Source organism: Semicossyphus pulcher, unplaced genomic scaffold (assembly GCF_022749685.1).
Source record: "Semicossyphus pulcher isolate SPU_LCO1_2020_fin unplaced genomic scaffold, fSemPul1.0.p SCAF_17, whole genome shotgun sequence".
Lineage (NCBI taxonomy): Eukaryota > Metazoa > Chordata > Actinopteri > Labriformes > Labridae > Semicossyphus > Semicossyphus pulcher.
In genome coordinates, this window is record NW_027211681.1 from 15,573,427 (window position 1) to 15,594,777 (window position 21,351).

At 41.2% G+C, this 21,351-nt stretch overlaps 1 protein-coding gene across 1 annotated transcript in view; it reads right to left on the minus strand.

Annotated features, from left to right (window-relative positions):
• tbck (TBC1 domain containing kinase) overlaps window positions 1-21,351 on the minus strand; it is a 55,399-nt gene that overhangs the window by 2,550 nt on the left and 31,498 nt on the right. Inside the window, exons 24-25 of the mRNA XM_069666686.1 lie at window positions 9,674-9,837; window positions 5,964-6,123 (exon numbers count right to left, since the gene is read on the minus strand). Coding sequence (XP_069522787.1) covers window positions 5,964-6,123; window positions 9,674-9,837 — 324 coding nt within the window. The remainder of the gene's footprint in view (window positions 1-5,963; window positions 6,124-9,673; window positions 9,838-21,351) is intronic.

Genomic DNA, 21,351 nt, shown 5'->3' on the forward strand with positions numbered 1-21,351 from the left:
GGTATGTCCGCTATGAGTACATTTATCTGAAAGTCTTTCTGTCTATGTTTCTCTGTACTTCTGTTTGTATTCCCTGTGATGGAGCCAACACTACACATTCTTTCTTTCCCCCAGAATGACAGGTCATTTATCTCCTTCTATCAGACCTAATAATCCTGGGGAAGTTTTTTTTTTGAAGTTAGAGTAGAGTACGTCTGTAACATTTCTGAACTCTGGACAGTCTGTTAGAAAGTGTAATCATGTCTCTACAGCTCCCTCAACGCAATGACAGCACAGCCTGATGTCTCTGCGGCAGCTGCTCTTCTCTTTTGTCAGACCACTGTCAGTCCGCACGCTGTTGATGTCTTATCGGTCATTGTGGTAGGTATTCTGCCTTTTTAGGGCTAAGTATACACCTTATAGCCGGGATATTGTATCAAGCTGAACAATTTTTCCTTTTGCTACATCCCCTCTCATTCCACTTGTGTTACATAATGCGAGTCCTTGTATGTTATTCAGAAGTTGACACTTGTTTGGCTTCATCAAGCAGCGTTGGGAAATGTTATGGTGAAACATCTGCATCCGATGATTACATCTTACCCAAGAGATATTACGAAAGATAAATGGACGTTTTTTGCATGCAATGTGTGAACCAGATTGAGCATTTAATCTGACAAGAGCTTTTATGTGACGTTATGGAAAACAGTGACACGTTTCTGTCCATTAATAATAAGTGCAAGTTGTATATAATAATATAATTTCATTCATGTGTCTATTAAAAAAACACTTTCTTTCTGTTTGTGTTGTTGGTCACGCGCTCAGAGCTGTTTGAGTTTTCTTAATATTCAATCAGCTGAAATGTCCTCAGAAAACCTGAATACTAAGACTTACTTCTGAATGCCAACAGGTTCTTAATGTTAAAGTTTATATTGAAGCCGGCCCACAGCCTGAGTTGACTCATTGCTTCGCCCCAGAGCTAATGATAGTGCCACCGGTGCAGTGCACAGAGATGTGAAGATGTGAATGGCATTTAAGCACAATTGAGTCCTTTTATCAACCTTTAATTTCGTGACCTGAAAGACTGAAAGGTCTGATGAAATAAAGGGGTTTATCATAAAACTTATTTAAAGTGTGGAGTTATTCCAAGCAGCAAATCTAGAAACTTCAGAATCATTGATCGCATCACAAATATAACGAGTAGTTATCATGCAGGGCTGTGAGACGATGATGACAATGATGATGAAAGATTGTAAAAAACTACTGCCTGCGTTACAACACTGATAAAGGCTTCAGCTTGAATCACATGATGATTACTGTGCAAAATATCCGAGTGCACAAAAGGCATAATATGCGGTACGATCGCGTGCTGATTACAGCAGCTATAAACAGCCTCTTCATAGCTTTACTCTCCCCTTCCACGGCTCTGGCACCCAGGTTAGAAACGGAGCTCACGCTGCTTGTCCCTAAAACATTCAGGACTGTCTCTTCAATTAGGAAGAGCTTCTTATTTTCCTTTTTCTCTCCTTCCAACATATGGAAGGAGGACATCTTTTCTAAATTTGGATGTTGCCTGAAGCGATATCCCTGCTGAGTTTTTAAATTTAATTTCTGCTAATTTATTCCAAAGAGAGCACAAAAGGAGAATTTATAATGATCAATATAGTTCTCTGCTCTGTTACGCTGAAAGGAGCAAAGTTATTTTTGTGCACTGAAATGTCAAAGACAGTGATTCATGTAAAACACAGTTTCAGCCTCGGCTAATGTTTTAGTGTCTGTTAGAAAAGAGGCAAAGACAAAGAAGCTTTTCACGATACTGCACATTGGCCCGATTAACCTAAACCACACAGAGGAGCTGTTTAATGAGGAAGTTGTTTTCATATGCACAAGGACTTATGGCGACTTCAGTATTTACAGGGTTTTCTCCACATTGCTGTGGATTTGACGCACAGAGGTCTGGATTCAGGGAATTAGTGTCCTTGCAAAATGTTTATGTTACGTTAACAAGACGAGGGGCCCTGTTGTAGAGGCAGCGCAACGATCAGAGCAAACAGCGTCTGATATATTTCCCGACCTTGAAATTCCCTTTGCCTGTCTGTGTGGTATTCTGGTGAGGATGGTGCACATGTGGAAAAAGAGACACAAACAGATGGGGTGGTTATCCAAATGAAGCAGTGAAAGGCATATTGCTGGTATTTTGGTGGAACATCTGTCTTAAGACATATGTTTTCAAAGTAGAAGTCCCAGAATCATGTCTGCTTTAATCTGCACCGGTTTTGGTGATTTTGTAAATAACCACAAACTGAGTGCTTGAAGCAAATGCCCAGATGAGTCCAATGATGCCTGTGAGAAAAGGACATTTTAATTAACTGTTGTTGAAAAACTCTCCTAACAGTGGATGAGTTTAAATTTACTGCTTAGACTGTATAACCAGCTTTCACAGGAAAAAATCAGAAGTGTCGTCCAGTTAGTGACACGTTTTCCATCACTCAGCAGTGGTTGGTCTGTCAGAGAGGGTAGGCGGAGCTAAGCGGCTGCTTTTCCGGTCTCTGCAAGTGTCGCGAGTAATGGTAAATGGTAAATGGCCTGTACTTATATTGTGCTTTTTCTAGTCTTTGTGACTACTCAAAGCTGCTTTTCCACTACATGTCACATTCACCCATTAAAACACACAGTCATACAATGATGGCAGAGGCTGCTACGTAAAGTGCCCAACTGTCAATCAGTTATCACATTCATACCCGTTGGCTATGCCACCGGGAGCAATTTGGGGTTCAGTGTCTTGCCCAAGGACACTTCGACATGTAGACTGAGGGAGCTGGGGATCGAACCTGTGATCTTCCGATTGAAAGACGACCAGAGTACACAGTAACATGGCTGAACAAACAAAGAAAAGATGGATGACTACAGACACAACTTAAAAAATAAGACAATCCAAAGAAAAAGAAACAAATTCGACGCTCAGATGAAGGCAAACAGTCTGAAAAGGAAAGCGACCGTCAGCGAGGAAAATCAAGAGTTACAACCGGAGAACAACCGTGGACGTCACACATGCAACACTGTCTGGATATCTGGGAATTGTGCTCCCGCAATTACTGTTTATCACCATAGGTGCCGCCAAAGAGAACGAAACTAAGATCTTCGAGATAACAACTTTAAGGCAGCAGGACAGATACAGTATATGGATACATTAGCAGCCTTTGATTAAAGATATGCCCCACCAAAGTGCAGTGCCAATACGCACAGCCGTACTCTGTGCTAACAGTGATTACATTAAAACAACACCAGGTGGCTACAGCAATCATCACATGTCAGATGTCTCACACAGCTCATTATCCTATGCGTCTCAGCCTTGTTTTCCCTACTTTCAACATGCATCGTTCACCTTCACTCAGCCTTTTTGCACTTTGCACTGCTGGACATACATGAACCAAAATAGCAGGAGGTGTGTGCTTAATTGATAACAACATGCAAACATGCAAACAATGACAATGCTAACATGCTTAAGCTAAGGATGCCCAGCATTTTCTTTCAGAAGATGAGCATGCTAGATAATTAACCCCAAGTAGAACTGAGGCTGGTACGAACCCCGTTAACACCAATTTTACTTACTTTTTTACGATAAAAACAATAGTTTGAGTTGGTTTTAGTGTCAACATCTGTTATCTATAGTTTAACACAACCAAGCGTCATTTCTCAAGAAGAGGGCTATAAGCCCATAAACAGTTCTTCCAAGTAAATCGTTACCACTCCTTTTGGCATCCACTCATACTGAGTCACTGTTTTGTGGTTTCTTGTCTGTAGGTGATGACGTCCAGTGTTTACATTGACATTCATATTCAACAGGCATGAAGCTTGTTCCCGTTAAAACCCATCCCTGAAGAGATACCTAGGAACGAGGCTGATAGGGGGGTCATAAGGTTAGCATGTATTAGGTCACAAACCAAAGAAAGTGTGATGCTAACGATGCGATGGACAATAAGGGGGATATGAACAACATAACAACAACATTTCATGGCAACCTACCAAAGACGAGAAAGCCAGATGTGGGTGGCATGGTAACACCAAAATCAGGAGGACACATCCTCTGGGAACCATGAATGTATGAACAAAAATCTATCTAATCCATGGAGAAGGTGTGGACAAATTTCCCTGATCTAAAAAGTTTGACCTACTTGTGATGCTTGATAAAAAAAGTGGATCATCAGAGTTCATGGCAATGCTTGTTGGGATATTTCAGTCTGGACCAAAGCGCTGGACTGATAAACACACTGACTTTGCCATCAGGAAAAACACAAGGCTAGTGTAGGAGAAATAAAACACCTAACAGGCTGACTGACACACATTTTACTTACGTTGGTTCTATTATCAAGATCTCTCATCTTTGCTTTAACACCACAAAGCATCATTTCTCAGGAAGGGGGCCATCAGACCATAAGCAGTTCTTCCAAGTAAGTCATTACTATTCCTTTTGGCTTTCACTCATACTGAGTCACTGTTTTGTGGTTTCTTGTCTGTAGGTGGCCACAATGAAGACATTTACTGGGACCAACAGGGCTCCAAATACTACAAGAATTTCTGGAAATTGGACTACAGAGCGAACTCAGTCTGATTTGTAAATGGTTTATAGTTAAAGTGATTAAATGGCAACATTTAAAATCAGATGTTTAGTAGATAGAAGCCAGCATCCAATACCAACCTAGTTTTTGTTCTGTGATAAATCATGAGAAATGAACAATGAATTAAACTCTTCAACAGATTTCAAAAGACACTTAAAGAGGAGCTTAAAAATCTGAAGAAAAACCGTCTCCGACTACTGATCGTTTTTACCGCGTCACCAAACAAGACCCCTTTGGCAAGATAAAAAATCTACAGCCGGGTGTTAAGGTACACATGTGGCAGATAAGAAGTACATTAAGTATTTGGTCGCAAACCAAACAAAATTCGACCCAAAGACGGTTCTAGTTAGAACCCAGAGGATCACCAAGGTCATTCAAATGTATCTTGTTGGGAACATACTGTACGTGTCTAAACAAAATAACATGGCAATCCATCTAACGCTTGTCGAGACAGACAAATGGGAACCTGGTGAGGCTCTAAGGTTGGACTACGGTCTAGCTGCGCTCCGAGCTAAGTTCTAGCATCATTAAACTAACATGTAAGAACTACTATGATGAAATACCAGACGTTTTTAATGTTTAAAATGTCTACCTTTTAGTTAAGCCTGTTGAGGCTATACCTTGTGTTCAGTACTAATTTGATCAGACACAAAGCACATCTGGGTCTTATAGGACCATCATTAGCTTTGCAGGTATTTGATTGTATTCTAAAGCATGGGTCTTATTGATTAGCTGACTAGCTGATTCTATATTAAAAGTTAAGGGTTCAATACAAGTTATTGGAATTAATCTTGAGGGTTACCTGTAGGTCTGTCCCAAATTACAAAGCAATCCAGCCAATAGTTCTTGAGGTATTTCACTCAAAAGCACAAATGTCAACCTCAAAGTAATAAAGTGGATGAAGGACCAAATTCAGTAAACAGACACACCTTCATTATAATCCAGCTGATCGTTGAGGTATTTAAGTCTGAGCCAAAACTTTCTATCCCTAGAGCTGGTATGGTTTTCAAAGCAACAATAAACAGGGAGGAAGTTTGGGGATTACAAAGCGCCACAGGGCACTATAACAAAAGCAGGAAGTGTAATGTTACACTTGGTTATCTCAACCTGCCTCGGTTTTCTCAATGACAATAAAGAACTCAAACTCAAACAATAACGGTACCAATTTATGCCTGCCTGAGATATAAAAGCTTACTGAAACATCTCGGAGAGAAAGCCGCGACCTTGACTGCAAAATAAAGTGCTTATAACATCTCCATGGAAAGTAATATAATGCAAATCTGGAGTGTATATCGGGGAAAATACTTTCAGTGAACACAGTCTGTATGCTGAGGTGTGTGTTGTGTGTGTGTGTGACTGCCTTCTCACCACAGCGCCACTCTTCATGGCGTGGCTAATGACCACGATGACACGTCCTCTGTAGTTCTGGAGGATCCCTGTCGCCGGACACTGCAGCAGCTCGCTGTCAGCGCCGAACGCCGAGCTGAAGGGAATGTTGATGCTGCCGGAAATATGGCCTCTGCCGAAGCTGGGGACGGTGAGGTTAAGGAGCAAAGCTTTGAAAGGGTACGGCGCCTGCACGGGACGAGGGCCAAAAGGAGAAGAGAGTTACACCTTGAATTTAATTGGACGGTAATATCCTGGGAAGACGTGGATACAATAGACAGTAGGAAACGATTTGAAGTCAGTGCAATGATACTCTAATTACAGTGCTTGTTACACACAATGACTTTCTGTTAAAAAAGTGTGTAAGACACGCTTCAAGACAGCAGGAAAAACTATCTCTCCTAACAGAAGGGAGAGAAAAGAGAGTCGGTAGGAGAAAAGGAGAAAGAAAAGAAAAGATAACGACAAGGTCTAAATGACGGGTTTGAACAAGGACAGCGGTAGATAATTGAATAATAACTCTTTAGAAAAGATTATCTTGTTTCTGAGAGTGCAGCTATTGACATTACAGCTACATACTTTACAATAAGTGGCGCTCAACTTCTTTCTCTAAGAAATCACAGCGTTCACTAAATCATACCAGCTGACATAAGAACATAAAAGAGTCATTACACGATGCAGTGTATAACCCGCACAAATCCTCTAGTGGTCCTTTAAGACTAAACTACAACAGGCACATGCCAGTTGTTTTACAGCAGACATTAATCACCGGTTACCTACACAGCTAAATCTAGCTTGTCCTGATTTACCCCACAGAGGTCTAAATCTAATCCACTTTTGTGACCGCAGACACCCACAACACAGCTTTGCCTGGGATCATAATAAAGGTGAACAAAGGTTGCCAAATCCTGTGAAAGTGGTCAAATCTCTTTTGTCCGTGCGGGTTAGCCTGAGGAGGCTCTGTCTATCAGGAGGCTCCAGTCCAGAGGAGGAATTTGGCAAAATCCTTGCTCTTTTTCCGCTAATCCTTATTGATTAATGGCTCTTTAACCCTCTTATTACCATTCCACTGAAGACCTGAGGGGTGAGGCTCACTCCTGCAGGTCCTCTGTACGTGTTATGTATACTCCTATTGCTTTAGGAGTATTTTGTGCAGAGCTCCTAAAAAGGTCACTATTAAATGTAGCAAGCAGCTTGTATTTTAAAGTTTAATCTAAGGGGCTTACAGGGAGTTTGCATGCAAAGCCTACATGCTGTGTCAAACTATGCATTCTACTGGAGTCCTGTGACAAGCATGTAAAACACAAACTTTTCTTAAGCTAAGAAAACAAGCTTAGTGTTAGCTTTTCTGGGGATTTCAACTTCCCGTCTGGCTCTTAAATTTCTTTACAGTTAAAGACGTAGGAGAACGGATCACTTCATCTTAAACACATAAATACACTTACATACATTTTGTCTGCCGTTTGGCCTTCTTAGCTTTTCCTTTGTCTGCAGCTGTTTCAGCAAACCAATGTGACTACATTACAATTACTGTATTGAGCATCATATTAGTCATGATAATCAGACTGTCAAACAATCACAATCGAATACGACATGCTAAAAAGAAAACCCTGGTGCAGCCAAAAAGCCAGAGGGATGCATTTCGCTCGGTTTCACAGGCTAAATCTCAGACTGCAGTACGTGGCGGGGTGGCCAGGGTGGATAAGAAGGGCCTTACTGAGTGATGCAGGATCTGGCAGAAGATAACTGACGCAGATCATCCACCCTGAATCTGCCCCTACTTGCCTTTGCTGGGAACCAAGCAGTTTCACTCTTCAAGCTTTTGGTTCGACTCTAAAAAAAAAACACTGGCACCAGGTCAAGAGGTACGCATGAGATCAGAGGCACTGAGGGATAAAGACAAAGGCTCCTTACATGCAAGCGTGCAACGGTGTGCAAGACTTTTTTTCTGCATGCCCTTTTACAAAGTTGAAATAATGCACGAGAAAGGAAAATATGTGTGTTTATCAGCAATTAAGAGAGGGCATCACAGAGATATGCCACAGGACTCCGACCTGACATCAACTTAAACAATATTGCAGTATCTCCCCTGACATCTCCACTCAGCCTTCCAGTGTGGCTGTTGGAGACTATTGAATACAAATTCTCTCTGTGTTATGAGCTTTTAGCCTCAAATAAATCACTAGTCTCACACATCAAAAAGGGGCCTAGTTATGGAGAAGTAATGCCAAACAGGTACAGACATGATTTAAACAACCTGCATACATTCAGAGATAAATGAATGACAGCTTTTACAGAGACCTGGCATAAACTCAGGACTTGGGCATTACAAGAAGCAGTTTATTTCCCCTGTAAGACTGAGCAGAGACAGTCTCACAGCAGAGGAGTGTATCTATACGTCAGCCAGCTGTAGTTTGGATGATTACCGTCTCAGAGGCTGTAGGCACAGCGGACACAGACTCACTGTCAAACGCGCACCTGGGTGTTTGTTAGTTTTGCTGCCACTCCAAACACAATTGGTTTCCCTATTCAACACTTAACTGTGATCTCAACCACTGCCTCCGCGATTATAATTCAAAATCTGTGTTTTATTCAACCGATTCGTCTTCTGATCTTCCAGACTGAACGAGACAAAGACTTCTCTTAGAGTTCTTTCAGCGGTTTTTCAATTATATGGAATCCAAGAGTGTTAGTTTTACTCTTGGATTCCATATAAAACATTCGCTTTTACAACCCTTCCCGTGCCATTTTCTGCCTTCAATGAAACATTGCCTAGTGAAATCTTATCTGACTGCAGATTAAAGCAATAAACGTGCCAGTGTACTTTGTCAGAAGAGCCGGGTGGCTGGTCAGAAGCTTTAATAACACATTTCTGACGCCTGACAATTTCTACATCTTTCTTTTTTTTTTATTTCACACCAGCGTCACGCCATGATTGCACACCTGTGCTGAGATGAAGGTGCCAAGGTTTGAATTTCTCTCTTTAACGCTCTTTTTCTTTATTCCCTGCACAACTATTTCTGTCTCTTTCTGTACAGAATGGAAAGCCATAAATGTCTTCCAGGGGAGACTGTGTGAAAGTGAGGGCTGTTATACCCATATTAAAACATTATGGTGTCTCTCCTCGCACTAGGACAGGCAGCTTTTTACTCCATCTTCCAGCGTGTAGTTCAGAAAAACTATAAACCCTCATGCTTTTCGACATGGTTGCACAAAAAGGTAAAGCAATCATGGGTTTTTTTGTCTCTGTATAGAGGTGGCGTCAAACCGCACCTCAAATTATTTCTCAGTTCTTTGGAACCAGCTAGAAAGGGGTTAATATCTTTCACATATCCAACTCCTGATTGGTTGAAGCCTTTAACAAGCTTATGTAACAGAAAAGCTTCAAGTTGGAGCAGGTTTGTAGAGGTGAAAGCTACTGAGAGCAGCCGTATCTGTGACTGCCAATACTGCATGCACTCTGTTATGTGAACGCAAATCTCAGCAGAACATTTGTTTTTGCTTTTTTTGGACACAATCCAAGTTTGTCCAAACAAGCTCCAGTTTATTTGCACCATTTCCTAATGTGTCCAAGCAGGGAAAGATTTGAGTTTTGCATTGCTTTTTAAATACCAACATCAAATGAATATCTGTTAAGACAGAAGAGAGACTAGCAGGTAGATTTAGAGCTAAAACACACACAGTAAGGATACTCCTCTACATTGCGGATGTCGACAGCGATGATTTTGGGCTTGCCGGCTTTGGTCCGCTTGCTTGGCCCGGACAAAGACAGCTCACAGAGGTCGATTAAGTCCTCGGCCGAGATCCGAGGGGAGACTTCTGCTTTCAGGTCGCACAGCGCCAGAGGCTCCCGAGACTACAAGAAAGGAAATCACAAGAGAGCAGATGAAGAGGGAGGAAATTGTAGAGCGAGCTCTCAAAGAAATTCTGAATATAATTTGAATAATGCAATGTGGATAAGTAGTCACTGACACAAGAGAGACACAAAGAAGAGCGTCTGTTGGATATATTTATTTCTTTAAAACCAGGAAATGATGATTAGGCCCTAAATGGATGCTTTGTTAACTAAATCGCCTCTGCATTTATGAAATATCTGGTAATGTCCTTTTTAGCAGATTGTGACGCTAACGCAATAATGAAATTCAATTTTGTATTAGCATAAAAAACAGTGATACAGCTCAGAAAAACAGCTAGATCAGCAGCAGTGACCAGAACATCCTTTGCCAGTTTCCACATGCACTGTTACAGGAGTTCATTAGAGCTCCGAGCCAGAGGCAGGGCTGCAGGGGACTCAACCCTGCTCTCTGCAGAGGTAAACAAGAGTAATACCACCATGTATCCCAGATACTCACTCATTTAAAGCATAACGTTTTTAATAAAAACAAAAACAACAACAACGAATGCATTATAATAATGAGTCACTATTAAGCAGGAGGGCACTTCTATTTATTGACATACAAACACTGGAGAAATACCAACGTCAATATCTATGAATCTGAGCACACTGCAGAGAAACTGCATGTGAGCAGAGTCATTACAAAACGCCTTGAATAAAACATTGAAAGAAGCTAACTCTATTGATTAGCTGGCTAAAATTGTCATTCAAATTTTTGGATAGTGAGGAACTTTCGGTGTGTACTGATTTTGGTGCCCCCCTGTGGACAGAGCCAGATTTTTGTCATGTACATTCTTAAAGATACAATCCCACTGGCAATAATCGGTAATTATGAGAGCACTCTTCCCAATTTAACCAGACGTCTACGGCTGGCTCTCTGATTTTTTCCTCGCTTTCGTTTGTAGACTGTTCCTTCATCTGAGCGTTGAATTTGTTACTTTTTGTACTGTTGTATCTGTAGCATCTGTAGTCATCGATCTTTTCTTTGTTTGTTCAACCATAGTAGATTACTGTTTACCCGCAACACTTCCAGAGACCGGAAAAGCAGCCGCTTAGCTCCGCCTACCCTCTCTGGCAGACCAACCACTGCTGGGTGATGGAAAACACGACACTAACTGGGCGCCACTTGTGATTTTTTCCGCGAATGTCGCCACACACACCCAGTCTGTAATAATACTATATACTGCAAATGCAAAGGCTTTCATCAGTGGGCCATAGGCTCAATCACCATTGTGTTACCTCATTCAGTGATATTGACTTAACAGACATTTATTTAAATTAAAAAGTTCGAGATTATTACTTTAAGTGGTGGTTTTTCACATAAAATCTCATCCTACTTTCTTTCACAGTCATATGTATCACTCACTTTACATTTCTGCCCTGGAAAATGTAAACAATGCAGCGTGCAGTTAATCGCTTCGTCTGACACCTACCCCCCCCCACCAGCAGTTTCAGACCTTAAAAATAACTATATAGAAGAAATAGATCCCTGATGGTCTGGTTTGCTTTTGTAGCTCATACAGAGTAATAAGAATTAATTTCAGTCTGTTTCATAACCAGTGAAAAACTCCTCACAGGAGCTTTAAACAAACTAGTTGGTCCGTGCTTTCATCTTTACATGTGCCACTTAAGGACAACAAAGACTCATATAGTTTAAGTAGCAACAATCTCATTCAATAAAGTGCAACCAGGAATAACAAAGTCTTTGTTCCTACAGCCAAAAGTATACTGGAGATTAATGTTACTCCGACTGCAGGGTTTTAAGGCCTACCTCTGAGCATATCCAAATCCCTTCTTTCCATGAAAAGCTGTTACATTTGGGGTTTATGCGTCTTTTAAATATCAATAACCTAAGTATTTCTTTTTTGCCTTTATTTTCTAGGACAGCTGAAGAGAGACAGGAAGTGTGGGGAGAAGAGAATGGGGGATGACATGCACCAAATGATCAGCAGACTGGGAGCTGAACCCGCGGTCAGCGTGTCGACGTCTGAGGCCTCTGCATGTGGGGGCGCCTGCTCCACCAACTGAGCTAAACCAGCGCCCTGTAGCTGAAGTTTTTCAATTGAGATGTGATTTAAACTGTGATAGTAGCAACATATTTATCTCACATCTCAATGATGACTCTTTGTATGGTCATATTGAAACGGTGCAGCTTCACTCTGCTGCATAAACAGGCAGAAAGGGGAAAAGTGAAGGGAGGACTGATGCATTGTTTTCAACACGCAGCTGTATTCGTCTCGAGTTGTCAGCAGAGAGCTCGCCAATAGCAATTCAAGGCAACATGAGATGGGATCTACATATTTATGATGTTTCACTGCAACGACCAACAATTTGGTTTGTTGTCGCTGAGCTAGTCGACTTCTCTTTCAACTTTCAATCTGATGTCCAACAGCCACTGACAAGTAAATGCACACTGAGTGAGCAGAAATATGAAAACAACTATAGCTATTACTTCACATCAGTCCTTCAATAAATCCTACCATACACAACATCAGTTTCTGTTGAGTCCACCACTTTTTTGAGTCAGTATTAAGGCATATTAAGCTTTTTTGTTTTGGTGGAATATTGAGCTGCACTTGATTGAGAGCCATTTTTACCAGGAAAGCAGGAAACCATGATCATAACAACACAATACTTTTAAAAGCCACAAAATTGACTCCGTGAAAACATGTGAAAAATAGGAGTTCACACGTGGCAGCGTACAGTCCTACGTTTCAGCCCTGCAGAGATGACAGGAACACAGTCAAGTTAGTGACTCACTGGAATTAACCTTTAAAGTTGAATTGGCGCGTCACCGTTGTATGACTCTGCCAACAGTTTAAGGTGCAGTTTAAATCCTTGGGTATTTCCCACAGAATGACTGTAAGTGTGGCCCTGACAGGGATGGGGGGCGATATTTGTATTGTTATTGTACATTAAACTGGAGATGTAGTTTCTCTAGCGGTAGTTTCATGACTTAATACCAAAGCACACCTCTCTCTGTTTTTCTCTGCAGAGCCTGTGATTGGCAGTTGACCTTTCGTTGCCAGCAGAGCGGACAGGTACTTGAGGGGTAAAGTGAGGTTTTTTTCCACGAATCAATCCTGGATGGCTTCATGCTGTCAGATTAAAGATTAACAAAATCTGATGTCATGATATCACTTTGGCAACAATGGTATGGGCGTAAGTTCACAGTGAACTTGACCTTTGACCCGAACAATGTAATCAGGTCATCTTTGACTGGATGTTTGCGCCTCTGGTGTTCACAAGAATGGGATGCACAGAAGAACAATGCAATGTCCGTATATAGTAATCATAATCAACAAAAGAATAGCGTGCAAGGCCGAAGAAAAGCAGGGGTCGAGTCAGGTTAGCCTGACTGTAAACAGGGCGTGACTGTAAATACCTGCTTAGTGAAACCTGCCGGTGCAGAGTTGGCATACTAACGGAAACCAACCGTAAAGTGATTTATTTCTTTCATTCAGACATTAATCCATGATGACATCATGTACATTTTGCACACTCGGATGCGAGACTTGAAGTGAAGCGATGGGCCCTCGGTCGGCTAACTCCACGCAGCACAAAATCACGTTAAGCAAAGAGACAAGCTTTTGTTGTTGCATTATCGGTCTAGACAAACAGTTTGAAAGACGTCCTTTGTCTTTAAAAAGAAACATAAGCAGGAAGCTGTTAAATAAACATGGCTGCGCTGTAATGTACTAAGCTCTTTTTGCAAAGAAGGCTGTTATACATCTGGTTTATGTTATTTAAAGCGCTTAATCGCAATACTGCTATTTACATTCAATTACTATTAACACAGGAAAGCAGGAATTTGTTTGTTTACATGTTGATGCCGTCTCTGGCAGTGAGAGACAAACAACAGCGATCAGACACGTTGATATGAATCTCTCAACAGTGCAGTATCTACGATCAGACTTTCTACATCATATGGGTATCTCCTCAAGCGTCAGCTTTAATTCATGAATCCCACCACTGTGTGGATGTTATTCCATGTTTGCCTTGCTTCTTGTCAGAGTGGTTTCCCTTTTGCGCAGCACAAAACCCAAAGATGAGAAGATCCTGGTTAAACTGCGCAGGAACCAGTGACAGCTGAGCTCCCTTCAAAGAAATCTTTAGAGAACTGAAAAAGCATAGTATTTTTATTTCAAATGGAAGAAGCACTTCGATAATATTACTTCAACAAGATGAAATAAAAATCCACATCCAGAGGAATGCACCGATCTCTTCATCTAGTGTGACACGCTGTTTGGTTTTGGACCAGATACAGGCTGCGTGTGTTCAGCTGGGTCTAAACCTCCTGAGCTGACACGTCTTTACACTGTGATGAGCAAAGATTACAGCAAGTCCCATCACTTACGTTCCATAAACAACGCTGCGAGCGGTTGTTTTTAAGGGTGTAGGCTAACAGAAGCATCACGTACACAGTGTATTACACGTAAGGAGTCTGATCGATATAAAATGAAAGAAAATAATTGTTTATTACTGATTAAAAAAATGCTCAATCTTTTGAAAGTGTGTACTTATGTTTTTGTTATTTTTCTAGATAAACTTCAAACACACAGAAAGTGGTGAAAATGACCGGGTGGGTCAGTCCGCCTGCCTTCAGGGAATGCTTTTAAAAGATTACTCACTGGAGTTAAAATAAACGCCTTTCAAGCACAAAGTATACACTTAACAGAGGAGCACAGATAAGCAGTTGCTGTGACAACAGCCTAAATCTCTTCTGTACACATCATTGAAAAATAAAGTGATAGACATGATGTGTTCGGTAATGGGGGTCGAGTCAGGTTAGCCTGACTGTAAATACCTGCTTAGTGAAACCTGCCTGTGCAGAGTTGGCATACTAACGGAAACCAACCGTAAAGTGATTTATTTCTTTCATTCAGACATTAATCCATGTTGACATCATGTACATTTTGCACACTCGGATGCGAGACTTGAAGTGAAGCGATGGGCCCTCGGTCGGCTAACTCCACGCAGCACAAAATCACGTTAAGCAAAGAGACAAGCTTTTGTTGTTGCATTATCGGTCTAGACAAACAGTTTGAAAGACGTCCTTTGTCTTTAAAAAGAAACATAAGCAGGAAGCTGTTAAATAAACATGGCTGCGCTGTAATGTACTAAGCTCTTTTTGCAAAGAAGGCTGTTATACATCTGGTTTATGTTATTTAAAGCGCTTAATCGCAATACTGCTATTTACATTCAATTACTATTAACACAGGAAAGCAGGAATTTGTTTGTTTACATGTTGATGCCGTCTCTGGCAGTGAGAGACAAACAACAGCGATCAGACACGTTGATATGAATCTCTCAACAGTGCAGTATCTACGATCAGACTTTCTACATCATATGGGTATCTCCTCAAGCGTCAGCTTTAATTCATGAATCCCAGCACTGTGTGGATGTTATTCCATGTTTGCCTTGCTTCTTGTCAGAGTGGTTTCCCTTTTGCGCAGCACAAAACCCAAAGATGAGAAGATCCTGGTTAAACTGCGCAGGAACCAGTGACAGCTGAGCTCCCTTCAAAGAAATCTTTAGAGAACTGAAAAAGCATAGTATTTTTATTTCAAATGGAAGAAGCACTTCGATAATATTACTTCAACAAGATGAAATAAAAATCCACATCCAGAGGAATGCACCGATCTCTTCATCTAGTGTGACACGCTGTTTGGTTTTGGACCAGATACAGGCTGCGTGTGTTCAGCTGGGTCTAAACCTCCTGAGCTGACACGTCTTTACACTGTGATGAGCAAAGATTACAGCAAGTCCCATCACTTACGTTCCATAAACAACGCTGCGAGCGGTTGTTTTTAAGGGTGTAGGCTAACAGAAGCATCACGTACACAGTGTATTACACGTAAGGAGTCTGATCGATATAAAATGAAAGAAAATAATTGTTTATTACTGATTAAAAAAATGCTCAATCTTTTGAAAGTGTGTACTTATGTTTTTGTTATTTTTCTAGATAAACTTCAAACACACAGAAAGTGGTGAAAATGACCGGGTGGGTCAGTCCGCCTGCCTTCAGGGAATGCTTTTAAAAGATTACTCACTGGAGTTAAAATAAACGCCTTTCAAGCACAAAGTATACACTTAACAGAGGAGCACAGATAAGCAGTTGCTGTGACAACAGCCTAAATCTCTTCTGTACACATCATTGAAAAATAAAGTGATAGACATGATGTGTTCGGTAATGGGGGTCGAGTCAGGTTAGCCTGACTGTAAATACCTGCTTAGTGAAACCTGCCTGTGCAGAGTTGGCATACTAACGGAAACCAACCGTAAAGTGATTTATTTCTTTCATTCAGACATTAATCCATGTTGACATCATGTACATTTTGCACACTCGGATGCGAGACTTGAAGTGAAGCGATGGGCCCTCGGTCGGCTAACTCCACGCAGCACAAAATCACGTTAAGCAAAGAGACAAGCTTTTGTTGTTGCATTATCGGTCTAGACAAACAGTTTGAAAGACGTCCTTTGTCTTTAAAAAGAAACATAAGCAGGAAGCTGTTAAATAAACATGGCTGTGCTGTAATGTACTAAGCTCTTTTTGCAAAGAAGGCTGTTATACATCTGGTTTATGTTATTTAAAGCGCTTAATCGCAATACTGCTATTTACATTCAATTACTATAAACACAGGAAATCAGGAATTTGTTTGTTTACATGTTGATGCCGTCTCTGGCAGTGAGAGACAAACAACAGCGATCAGACACGTTGATATGAATCTCTCAACAGTGCAGTATCTACGATCAGACTTTCTACATCATATGGGTATCTCCTCAAGCGTCAGCTTTAATTCATGAATCCCACCACTGTGTGGATGTTATTCCATGTTTGCCTTGCTTCTTGTCAGAGTGGTTTCCCTTTTGCGCAGCACAAAACCCAAAGATGAGAAGATCCTGGTTAAACTGCGCAGGAACCAGTGACAGCTGAGCTCCCTTCAAAGAAATCTTTAGAGAACTGAAAAAGCATAGTATTTTTATTTCAAATGGAAGAAGCATTTCGATAATATTACTTCAACAAGATGAAATAAAAATCCACATCCAGAGGAATGCACCGATCTCTTCATCTAGTGTGACACGCTGTTTGGTTTTGGACCAGATACAGGCTGGGTGTGTTCAGCTGGGTCTAAACCTCCTGAGCTGACACGTCTTTACACTGTGATGAGCAAATATTACAGCAAGTCCCATCACTTACGTTCTATAAACAACGCTGCGAGCGGTTGTTTTTATGGGTGTAGGCTAACAGAAGCATCACGTACACAGTGTATTACACGTAAGGAGTCTGATCGATATAAAATGAAAGAAAATAATTGTTTATTACTGATTAAAAAAATGCTCAATCTTTTGAAAGTGTGTACTTATGTTTTTGTTATTTTTCTAGATAAACTTCAAACACACAGAAAGTGGTGAAAATGACTGGGTGGGTCAGTCCGCCTGCCTTCAGGGAATGCTTTTAAAAGATTACTCACTGGAGTTAAAATAAACGCCTTTCAAGCACAAAGTATACACTTAACAGAGGAGCACAGATAAGCAGTTGCTGTGACAACAGCCTAAATCTCTTCTGTACACATCATTGAAAAATAAAGTGATAGACATGATGTGTTCGGTAATGGGGAATTTGGAACATTTCTGTGAAAGGTAATCACCTTGATTTTTCAGCACCAATTCGAGCTGTTCTGACTAGTAATTAAAAAAAACAGCGGAAAGATGATGGGAAGTGAAAAATAAATCTGTGTGCTAATCAGCGGAGTTGAGTGGCTGCCACAATAAAAGCACATAATGTCTCTCTCTTGCCACAAAGTGACATGAATGTATCCACACATATAGAATATAGTGACAGAAATAGGTGTAATATGCAGCCTGTCATTGCCCGGGGCTGATGGAGCACGGTGTGGTGACTTAAATGTCGAGATGAGCAGTGTGTGCCAGCTGAGTGTGGCTTAATGACACATTCCCATTTGACTGGCCTGACAGTGACGAGGCTAAACTGGAGCTGCTGATAAGCAGACACAAATCCTCTGCAGTGGTTTGTGTTTAAATGTGTGTAGACGCTTCTGGAACACAGTTGCTTGAAAAACTCAATCACTTAACACTGTGAACTGGGAGCTATGCGTTGTAAAATTTGGATAAACATCGATGACAAGGTCAATGACTCATTTCTCTGCTGAGATTCACACATCAAACAACGCAGCCTGTCGTGTGCGAGCATAATTTGTTGTAGACCAAAGGCACATTTTATCTGCCAAGTCTGCTGTGAGACAAGAGAAGAAGAGGAGCATAATTGAGGCCGTGATCTGAGAAATATGCTGACAATGGAAACCCTTCAGAGCATCCACACTCGCGTAAATACAGCCATTCCTAAATAATGGACGAGGATTTAAAAGCAAAGAATTTGCTCAGCCTTTCATATATTTCCTGTTTTAATTCTGGCCACACAGCAGGCAGTGAACGGGAATGACTTTTTTTGGAGAGTGCACAAAGAGCAGCCTCCTTTAATGAAAATTCATCTCAGTTTCTGCTGACAAAAGACAGAGTCTGAGTCCAGACGTGAACTTTGACAGCTGAGTTACAGTGGCTGAAATGTAATGCTGCTGTAGTGTTACATAAGCAGCTTTCTTTGCACTAAAGTTTAATGACTGGAATGCTCAGAGACAAGATGATACCACAGCGTTCATAATTGTAGTCATCCATCCCTTCTCTTCTGCTTATCCTGGGTTTGGTCATGGTGGTAGCATGCTGAGCAGTTTGACGTGCATGGAAAACGTTCATACGTAGCTGCCAAGGAGACAAGCTAATTAGATCTCTGAAGCTCTTCAGTAGGGCTGGCTTTAAGAAATCGAGTCGATTCTTATTTGAATGACCCAATATCGATTAACAAATCCCGAGATCGATCTTTAAAAATAGGTGTAAAAACCTGTCTGATCACTCACGTTTCTGAGTGCTCCTGAACGCAACACGACTCAGCCGAAACACGGCAGTGAGGGAGACATGCCCGGACTCGTTTACTGCACCTACTACGGAGACGTCAGTGATCGCTGACGGACTCTTTTCATCGTGTGTGCGTCCATAAATATGTAAGTTAGTTTTGCACTCATGTTTATGTTACTCTCTGTTAGCATCGGCTTTGGCTGCGAGTGTATTTGCGGCATGTTGTACAGTATGCCTTTCCCCATAACTCTTCTCATAAGTCTCGTGTGGTTTTGTTCTTCGCGCTATGAGATCTCGTGGCCAAATCTCGCGCAGGTTGAACCCCAGTTTGTTTAATCAAAACCATGAGCCAATGACTGAAAATCTGAAACTGGAAACTGAAACATAAAATTGTTAATATTGTGTTGACTGCTGTGTGTTTGTCATGTTAAATAAAAAGTACATGATGTAACTTCTTTGGGGTCAATTCTTATTGGAAACATTACAAATTTTGCAGCATAATAATGCACCAGGTTAGAGGTGCATTGATATTGTAACTGAAATAGCCCTAACCAAATCGATATCGAATCGGATGAGATCGGAAATCGAATTGGGACCTTGTGAATCTGAATCTGAGTCGAACTGAGAAATCCTTCCAGCTCTACTCTTCAGCTGGCTCCTTCCAATGCAAAGGTGAAGTAGCTCTACTCTTAGCTCTCTCTGGATGTCCAAGCTTCTAATCCTATCTCTAAGGCTGAGCCTAGCCCCACGAGGAAACTCAGTCTGGCTGCTTGTACCCATAATCTCATTCTTAAGGTGAACACTTAAAGCTCATGACTGTGGATGAGGGTTGTAATGTAGATCGACAGGTAAATCTTTGTCTGTGTTTCAGATTTAACACAAAACCAAACTTGTACAACTGACACAAAGTATAGTCGCTTTAATATAACATAGTCCTATACATGTGAAGCAAAACTTTACAACAGCCCCAAAATAAACCCCGATCTTAGTGAAGCCCATGCATCAGAGAGGAATCCATTCATATCCATCCTCCTCTTTGAGTGTATAGCTCGTGGTCGTGTTTGTGTATTGGATTACATAATACAATTTAGCAGAGAATTTTCTAATAGTTGAAACATAAGGTCAACAAAAGCGTACATAATCAGCCCCAAAATGCCACAAGTCATTTCTGAGCTTGTGTATTAGATTGCATCATTTACTGTATACATTTGTAAGACTTAAAGGACCAGTTTTTCCTTTGTACACAACCAAACCTAATTGGAATTCTCTCTCTGCTCACAGCTTTAGATAATAACGGGTTCATGTGGTGCACAAGTGCTGAAAATGTGAAACCAGGGAGCATTCCTCACGAACGTCTATTCACTCATTTACTGAAATGTGACCTCTGGCAGCTGGAAGATGATGTCACCAATCTCCACTTTGGTTATATAATTTGGTTACACTTTCTAGCCAATACCAACTCCATTCTCTTCCTGTGCAGACACAAAAGTATCAGCTCTGTTGAGATGGACAACTTCTACATTTTGTGAAACGTGTGTAGCTGTTTTCAGCTCTTAGTGCCCCAAAAGCTGCTCGACTGTGAGTGTCACAGAGGATGTGCATGTGAAAGTCAATATAAGTGAGCAATGGTTGTTCATCTCTAACTGTTGACGAACTAAGTCCATGTCAAAGAATACACAATGATCATTTAATCAATGGTGCAAGCAGAGAGTGATTTAATATGTTGTGGCTATATTCAGGTTCTCTTCTAAGTGGCTCAGAGAGAGGAGAAGTAGAGCTTGTTTTTCGACTCACTCAGACCGAGCCCGCTGGAGAGCAGCTGTCCAGCGAGATGGATGTCTGTTCACTACCAGGTCTGAGAATCTGCTGACTCAGCTTTACAGGAGTGAGGGGCAACCAGAGAGCATGTAACACAAACATGCTACACGCATCAGTACAGTGTCAGCCAGACTACTTTCCACAATATTTTGGGGGGTGAAGAGATTGTGAACGACCTCAGAAAAAGACTGTTTGGCGGTACATGTCTTCAGTAACAAGAGTATTGTGTTACCTGAATTCTATGCTGACGCAAGAATGTGTGTTTTGTACCATCACACATCTAAAATGTACACTTGTTTTTTGTAGAAGTTGTATTTTTAAAGTTATAATCTTCAAGATCTCAGTTTCGTTCTCTTTGGCGCCACCTATGGTGATAAACGGTAATTGCGGGAGCACACTTCCCAGATATCCAGACAGTGTTGCATGTGTGACGTCCACAGTTGGCTCCGGTTGTAACTCTTGATTTTCCTCGCTGACGGTCGCTTTCCTTTTTAGACTGTTTGCTTCATCTGAGCGTCGAATTTGTTTCTTTTTCTTTGGATTTTCATTTATTTTTGAAGTTGTATCTGTAGTCATCGATCTTTTCTTTGTTTGTTCAGCCATAGTAGATTACTGTTTACTCGCAACAATAAAGAGACCGGAAAAGCAGCCGCTTAGCTCCGCCTACCCTCTCTGGCAGACCATCCACTGCTGGGTGATGGAAAACGCGTCACTAACTGCTTG